This window comes from Gymnoscopelus braueri (assembly GCF_963280865.1).
Source record: "Gymnoscopelus braueri genome assembly, chromosome: 16".
Lineage (NCBI taxonomy): Eukaryota > Metazoa > Chordata > Actinopteri > Myctophiformes > Myctophidae > Gymnoscopelus > Gymnoscopelus braueri.
This window is the reverse complement of record NC_137616.1, coordinates 27697757-27706657: the sequence shown is the minus strand read 5'-3', so window position 1 is coordinate 27706657 and position 8901 is coordinate 27697757. Positions and strand designations below refer to the sequence as shown.

The following is an 8901-nucleotide window of genomic DNA, read 5'->3' as shown; positions in this document are numbered from 1 at the left end:
CTTAAGTGCAAAAAGAAATATTAGGTTGTAAGGACACTGGCAGTTTAACTACCGCGCTCAGAAAATTCTCAACTGATTGTTATAATTTAAAGTTCTCTATAATCTGTGAAGTGTCTATTTTCATTAGGTGTATCAGTCATGATTGTATTGTCTGTCCATCAAACGATATCAAGCGAAAAGGAAACATCGGCCGAGGACGGCCACGTATTACGCACGGACAGAAAGCCGTACTCACCCCATTTCAATCCATCCGATCTGAAAGACTCGTGTTCCAGTCTAGGTGGCATCTCCAAGGTTTATTCTTTCATTAGTCCAATGAAATAAAATAAAATACAGGTTTTTACAGCTGGTTTTTAGCTTAGAAGTGGAGAGAAAATGAAAGAAATGCCACCCTACATTTTTCAAATCAGCCTCATGGTGGCGCTGTAACAGGCAGATTCACGTTTTGGCCTATACAGTTCAAGAGTTATAGGCCAAAACGTGAATCTGCCTGTTACAGCGCCAAAAATGTAGGGTGGCATTTCTTCCTTGGCCTAGTGGGGATGTGCGTACACGTAGTTTCACTTTTATATAAGTTACTGACTGTCCACTACTGGTAGTAGTCAAAGCCATTCTCTTTCTGGGACTTGCCTCTTCATCATTGTTACTCCATCCCCACTTCTCTCATCTGCTTGGACCATTCCCGCATCCCTTTCTTGTCCCTCCAATTTAGGCTTAACTGGAAGCCTCTCCATGCTTCTCCCTGGTATACCTGCGTTTACTTCCTGTCATCACTCTGCATCACTTTTATCACTACTCCTCGGTGCATGCAGGTTTCTTCCTTCGGCAAAAAAGCTCTCTGCTCTCTGTCATTCTGTTCTCTTCCTCCTCTCTCCTCCTCCTCTCCTCCTCCTTCATCCTCACAGTAGTCGCCTTCTGCCTTCCCCCCTGGCTCCCTCCCCTTCCTCTCTCACGCACGCACGCACTCTCTCCTTCTCTCTCTCTCAGTTTTCTTTCCTCCTCCAGCCCTGTCAAGACCAGACGTCTGTGTGTACCGTGTACACTGATCTCGGCAGACACCTGTTCCAACCCCCCCCCCCCCCCTCCTCTCTGTCTCGCTCGCTCAACACACACACACACGCTGCCGCGGGAAGAGTGCAGCAAAATGCTCCAGTGAATAATTTAAGTCACGACAGTAGGGCACCAAAAACGGAGGCCGTCAAACTCTGACACATCCAACCAAACGGGGGTCCAGACTCCAGAGGAAGTCGTTATTACCTGGAGTCAAAGACGCCGTGCAGAGAGAGAGAAGTGACGAACTGACTAATGATTCTCTCTAATCTCATTAGCTTTCAACTACAGTACAATGGCCATCTGACACGTAGAGTTATGATTCACCGTCACAAATCGCTCTCATCCCCTTTGCAAATGCTTGCGTGAGATGATTCTTACGAGACCTTGTGTTCTGACGTGCTGCAGAGGTGGTCTCGACAAAAGGACAAATACGGGGGGGGGGGGGGGGGGGGGTCAGTCTGATTGTCACCCCGGTGGGTGGGGGGGGTCACTCGATGAATCATTTTGAGCCATTTAGCCGACAGCTTTAATCCATTTAGACCGGAACGTATCTGTGTGTCATTTTTTTTATTTCTTTGGCTATTCAAAAATAGCAGATATACAAGCTTGTAGTGTGGCACTCGCTTGTAGATCTGCTATTTTTGGAGAAAAATATATATACATATGTGAAAAGCTTTGAATATATATTGTTTATACATTTGTAAAATATGTTGTTCCAGGGACCCCCAGAAGCAAAGATTTGAGTTACAAATGTTTGCTTGAAAATATATATATTCAAAGATTTTCACGATTTTTCGAAAAATAGCAGATCTACAAGTTCATAGCGCGGCACTCGGTGCCGCGCTATGAGCTTGTATATCTGCTATTTTTGAATAGCCAAAAGAAATAAAAAAAATGACAGTCAGATGCTTTCCCGGTCTGAATGGGTTAATCCGAAGCGGCAATGAGTATGCGGGGTAGACACACACTGGCTGTTGTCGGGGATTAATTCTGTGTGACCTTTTCTGTTATTACATCATACTCAGTGCACCGAGCATGACGTAAGACCAAAAATGGCTGCAAACGCATCCAGGAATGAAGCCATGATCTTCCGTATGGCACAGGAATGGACAATACGATACAGCTGTACAGTATACGGCCAAAAGCGCCACTGCGGGCAAAGCGCCACTGCGGGGCATTTTAGTGTGGCTGTTGACGACATCGGGGGGACAGGTGGGTGCCTGGGTGGGTGGGGTGCGGCGAGGCAACAACTCACAGTTCAATGGCTTTGTTCCACATGATGACGTAGCCTGAGAGCGTGAAGGACTCCACGTTGACGATGTGGATGTTCCCCCGTTCCGTGCCGATGTACAACCACTTGCTCTGGAAGGGCAGATGGCAGAAGGTTATCCTGGAGAGAGAGAGAGAGAGAGAGAGAGAGAGAGGGAGGATAAGTGGGTTAGACTAGACTAGAGAGCAGTGGTGGAAGAAGAAGTACTCACATGTTTTACTTAAGTAAAAGTATCAATGCCACAATATAAAAATACTCTGTTACAAGTTACAAAAATACTCTGTTACAAGTAAAAGGCCTGTTTTCAAAATGTTACGTGAGTAAAAGTACAAAAGTATTGGCATCAAAATATACTTAAAGTACCAAAAGTAAAAGTACTAAAACAAAAATGAAAATAGCAGATCTACAAGCTCATAACGCAAAATACCGCAAAATTGTACTTAAAGGGATATTTCACTTTCAAAAAAACCTTTGGTCATTTTATCATCTACTCAGGCCTTTGTGAGCCCCCCAGACAGTTTTTAAGTTGCTCGATTCAGTATTTATATATTTGATATTCATTTTATCAGACACGCCCCCCTCCTATACAAACCCATTGTAACTTCAAACTCCATTTTAACCATGTTAGATTCATCAAAAACACCCGTCCTTGGTTCTGGTGACTCACCCTGCCCCTCTAATTCGCGAGGGGGCCGTGTTTTTTCAATTGCCTTTTTCACTTATTTTAAATATTTTTTTGGGAAAATTTTAAAAATAAAATACAATAAAAAAAATGAAAACACGTTACAATCGGTTTGTACAGGAAGGGGGCGTGTCTGATAAAATGAATATCAAATATATAAATACTGAATCGAGCAACTTAAAACCTGTCTGGGGGGCTCACAAAGGCCTGAGTAGATGATAAAATGACCAAAAGTTTTTTTTAAAGTGAAATATCCCTTTAAGTACAGTACTTGAGTAAATGTACTTAGTCACTTTACACCACTGCTAGAGAGACGACTGAAAATGGACAGAAAAAGTGTGCGAGAAAGGGAGATGGGGGGAGGGGGGGCAAGAGTAAATCCAGGGCAGGCTACTCAAACATCGCTCTTGACATAATCATCATTACAGAGTCAAATTATGCATAACGCTGAGATTTATTCAATGGTTTGGATTAAATGTGGAAGTAGCTGAGGTAGTAGTAGGAGTCAGGTCAGAATCTAGAGAGGTTTCATTCACTCAAGTCTCAACCTTCTCTCCAAAAACCTTGCAACCTGAGGGACATACTGTAGTGACTGCTCACATAACTCTCCTCTTTCATCACGCTCCCTCCTGTCCTTCCTTCCATCCTTCCATCCATCCTTGAGACAGAGAGGTTTAATGAGGGGGTCATAAACTCTCTCCCTCCTTAAGCCGTGTCGGTCCATTCATCATCTCATCCTTTTCTCATCAGCTGAGCTTCTCTTTCATCCATCCATCCGTCCACCCAACCATTCATCCATCCGTAATTATCCACAACCTTTGAAGTCATGAGTCATGACTACTTCAAGGTCACTTCAAAGTCATCTCTAGAATCAGTGGTGGAAAGTAACGAGGTACATTCACTTAAGTACTGTTACTTAAATACAATTTTGAGTATTTGTACTTTACTTGAGTATTTCCAATTTCCAATACTTTTACTTCTACTCCACTACATCTCAAGAGGCAAATATTGTACTTTTACTCCACTACAATTATTTTAAAACGTTAGTTACGAGTTACTTTGTAGATATACATTATTATACTATAAAACATACGTTAACCACTTTAGCCCCATGTTATACCTAGGCTATTTGAAAATAGCCGATCTACAAGCTCACAACGCGTCGCAAGCTTGTAGATCTGCTATTTTCAAACGTTTTTGTACTTTTACTTTTGGTTATTTTTACATACACGTTTTGATACCAATACTTTTGTACTTTTACTCAAGTCAATTTTTAATTCCGGACTTTTACTTGTAACGGAGCACTTCTACATTGCAGTATTGATACTTTTACTTAAGTAAAACATTTGAGAACTTTTTCCACCACTGTCTAGAATCAGCACAACGGTTCGAGAGCTATGGCTCTGTGCATTACGAACAGAGGGTCTACGCATAAAACACACACCTGTGCCTGATCAACGGGGTAAACAACATCCACACAGAGTGAAGGACACAGCAAGGATGACTCAGCTGGTGGAGTGGTGGTGGTATCTGTCTGACTTTACAGAACTGCCTTGTTCATCTCATGGTTAGGACATGGACTCATTAAGAATAAACAATAATTAATCTAAATATTAGTATTGTTGTTGTTATATTATCTTGCAGCAATACGATAGTGTCACAGCCCCTTGTGTTGTTTGTGTTTTCCCCTGTCTGTCAGTGTGTCTTCTCACAGGTCCTGGGCATTAGGGTTCCTTCCAATCAGGTGGGATTGGGAACACCCAAATACTTCTTTAAAAGGAGCCCAGTTGATCACCTTCATTACTTCTCTTCCTCCCCCAGATGATAGCAGTGCTGGGTTTTCTCTAGTTTTGTTCCTTGGTTAAATTTAATCTACACCATACAACACCACATATCCATACATTGTAGACACTACTGGCTCCACTGATTAACACACCACATACTAATATTTGTTGCATGTTTGAGTAAATTTATGTTTCACTTTTAACACATTCCACGCCAGAGTTTAATATCATAATGTACTCACCAGTGCCAGCGATTTATTGTTGTTTTTTAGTTTTTTTCACGTCGCCACAGACCTCGCTAAATACCTTAAGATCGCGCGTTAAACTGTTTGTAGACACACAGGGTAGCTGTGTGAGTGGCCCAGAGAAGACCGTTTCAATCGGCGACATTCCATTTTGCAGTTGTCGCGGTTTATGTTAAACAGCGATCAGCGAGGAGAAAAACAACAACCGAGATAATGGCGGATTAGGGGAAGATTTAGAACGAAAATCTCCGGATACGGATATTTCCATATCCGGGTGTGCTACAATGAAATGTGTCACTGCGAGGGAGGCCTACAATGAAATGTGAACCTGCGCGAAAAAAAAAAAAAAAAAAGACCACTTCGCGTAGATCTACGCCACTGGCACGCAGCGCAATTATTTAGGTTCGCGTAGATCTACGCGATTGGCACGCAATGTGTTAAAACAACCGTGTCTTCCTCTTTTTTGTTCACGAGCGAGCCAGGCCTTACAATAACTTAGTACAGTAGCTCAATGGTTCTACAACATTTTCATGGCAAGGAACCCCAATATTTATTTGGCCGCAGACCACCATTTGAAAAATATGTTGTGCCAGGGACCCCCGTAAGACGAGGTTTGTCAACATTTTTGAAAAGGTGCTTTAACTTTAAATAAGCAAAACAAACAAACAAAAACGTCACTGTCCTGTCATCAAATGGTTCTTAATTTTCTCTATAAAAGCAATTTTACTACGATAAGAATATATCTCTGTTGGCAGGTGATTCCATTACGAAATGGCATATATAAGATATCGTTGCTGTCGGGCAGAAACCTTGTATCTCCATTTTTCAACTGTTTGTTTCATTTAGTAAATGAACACTCTAACTTCATCATACAATAGTGTCACACAAAAGTAGTGAGAATAGCAGATCTACAAGCCCACGACGTGTCACATCACGACGCGTTGTGAGCTTGTAGATCGGCTATATGTTTTTAAGATAATAAAAATCACACCCAGTGTGAAGTGCTACTGTATTTATGAGTTATTAATTTCATCATGCATCTCGGTAGCCAATCACAGCACGTCCTGCGAAGTGACGTGCTTACATTTTTATTAATTTCATCATGCGTCTCGCTAGCCAATCACAGCGCGTCTGCGAAGTTTGAAGTTAATTTCATCATGTGTCTCGCTAGCCAATCACAGCACGTCCTGCAAAGCTTAGCCTATGGGCGTGTTTTCCACAGCATGGCGTCACAGCGAAAGACACATTTTCACGACGGAAAGAAAAACCTTCACCACGGATGGGTCCTAAACCCTCTTATAGGAGCGGTTGCACCGCTCAAAAAATGAACAGTTTTGGACATACAAGGTTTCTCCCCGACAGTGACGATATATATACGTTAACAGTCAAGCCATTCACTTTGCCAATAAATCTGCTGACTAGTACTAGTTGGGGCTGTACTGTAGCTGAACAAAGAAAAGGTGTCGTTGGACATGCTATAGGGGCGTACAGGACACAGTGCTAGTCAGCACCTCACTTCTAAAGAACCATGTGAACCTGCCTTTGAGCGCAGCAAGGCTGACTATCGGATTAGGTCTGGCTTCAGCATGTCTTGCAGGTAGGGGTGTGCCGATACACTAATTTCAAGAAACGATACGATACGATATTGGGCTCACAACTTCGATACGATTTCGATACGCACTTTTTTATTATGAAAATATATGGGGGAGAAAAAAAGCAAATGCAAACAAATAATTCTGTTTTTGCATTATTCAGACATGCAAACTTGTAGCTTTTCAGCTACAATAGCCGTTTTGAATCCAAATAGGGCAATAGTGTGACACCTGACCCGAAAAAAAACAACATGTTGTCACCCTTTTCACCTCGGGGCTTTTTGCATGCCTGATTATTATTATAGTAAAAAAAAAAAAAAAAAAACGATATTTTTTTCCCCCAAAACGATACATATCGTCACGAAAACGTATCGCGATATATCGCGGGACGATATATCGGCACACCCCTACTTGCAGGGCAGCCAAAAGAAGGTGGTTTGGATCGGAGACACGAACACACACATTCTCAGTGTTCATTTTAACTTTGAGAGTGAACCAATGTAGTCAGATGGACCTTTACATTTGTACACCCTTAGAGTTACACATGGATAAAAGAACACCGATCATTTTACTGTGTGTACACGACACAGAGGGTAGGGGGGGAAAAAAATCACACAAGCAGAAACGTTCTTTCAGAGTCTCGTATGTATACTATTTCCCCGCTCGCACATTTCTATCCATTCTCACATACTCTCCCCGTGTGTGTGTGTGTGTGTGTGTGTGTGTGTGTGTGTATGCCTCTATCTCTATCTCACACAGTGCTCACACCTACTGCTGCAGGGCAGTAAGAGTGGTCGCTCCTATACTGTCTGAGGAGATAGAAACACACACATACAGTGAGCACACACACACGCTACTTGTCTCTGTTGCCCACTGCTCTGCAGTAGGATATAAATAGGGGAGGAGACGTTTGGAGGAGACGCGTCAGGGGGCTTGAATTGTATTTAATCCAATGAAATAAATGTAGTCCAAATGTACGCCATCACGAGAGAACATGCACATACAGTAAGAACACAAGCACAACATGCCACACAACTACCATCTCTCCACTCCATAAGCACACACACACCTACCACATACTGTACAGTGCACACACGCACGCACGCACGCACGCACACACACGCACACGCACACGCACACGCACACGCACACGCACACACACACACATTTAACAAGATAAGTTGACGAGAAGCACCATTATCTCCAATAGGTGGAAAGTAATTAACTTAATGTTGCAGATGTGTGTGTGTCCATGCATGTGAGGGTGGGATGGTGTACACATGGATGCTCATATCTGTGTGTGTACTGTAAGTACACACACAGTTTAGTTGTGTATATCCTCACTGGAAAACTTAGGTATGTATGTAAAAAAGGTCACTTTTCAGGAAAGAACCTGTGTTCCAATGGATTCAAAGTATTTCACCAGTTTTCACCGGTTACATATTTATAAAACCCACAGACACGCTTTACCACGTTCAACCTGGCATTCCTATTTTGGGCACATCATTATTTTCTAAATTATTTCAAAAATAGCAAAAATTGCGGATCTATGAGATCACAACGTCTTGCATCATATACAATATGGCATAAATGTATTAAGAAACATAACAAGATGAAATATGGAGATAAAATGTTTTGCCCGACTCAGCATGAGTGTGAGTTGACGTATGTAAATACTTTTATGTGTTATTGTTAGCATAACTGGAGAGCCATTTTAAGGGGCATAGTTAAATTGTGCGTGCACGCGCGCATACTGTACGTGCGTGAGCGCGTCCATGCGTGCTGCATGTGCAAACTCGGGATGCGTGCACCTGTCTCTTGGTGAAGATGTTTCTCAGAAATCACCCAGCCTCGAGTGGTCACGACACACAAAGGTAGCAGGCTGCAGGCTCGGGGCCAAACACATTGGCTTCGAGATGACAGTCTCCCCCACACACTCACTGCTAAGGCTAGAGACAATGACTCATTCAGAACGAGTGGGAATCAGCACCATAGGAAGTCGCCATTTCTCCTTTCACACTTCAACAGGTTTGCAGCAAAGAAAGATTAAAGAAGTCTTTTGATTGTACAACGTACGTTTCAAGAGTTATAGGCCAAAACATGAAGTGGACTGTTGTAGCGCCACCATGAGGCCGATTTGAACAATTTCCTTAGCCCAGTCGGAATGTACTTGTAAAGTTTCACGGCAATTGGAAGCTGCGTTCATGACCACTCCTGCAAACTTTGGAAGCCAATCGTAGCCAATCAGGATGAAATATGAGAAATCTGACAGATA

The 8901-nt window shown here is 42.5% G+C and overlaps 1 protein-coding gene across 1 annotated transcript in view; it reads right to left on the bottom strand.

The window, feature by feature from the left end:
* Window positions 1–8901, bottom strand: part of stxbp5a (syntaxin binding protein 5a (tomosyn)) — a 129766-nt gene that overhangs the window by 58757 nt on the left and 62108 nt on the right. Inside the window, exon 5 of the mRNA XM_080452457.1 lies at window positions 2309–2443. Coding sequence (XP_080308583.1) covers window positions 2309–2443 — 135 coding nt within the window. The remainder of the gene's footprint in view (window positions 1–2308; window positions 2444–8901) is intronic.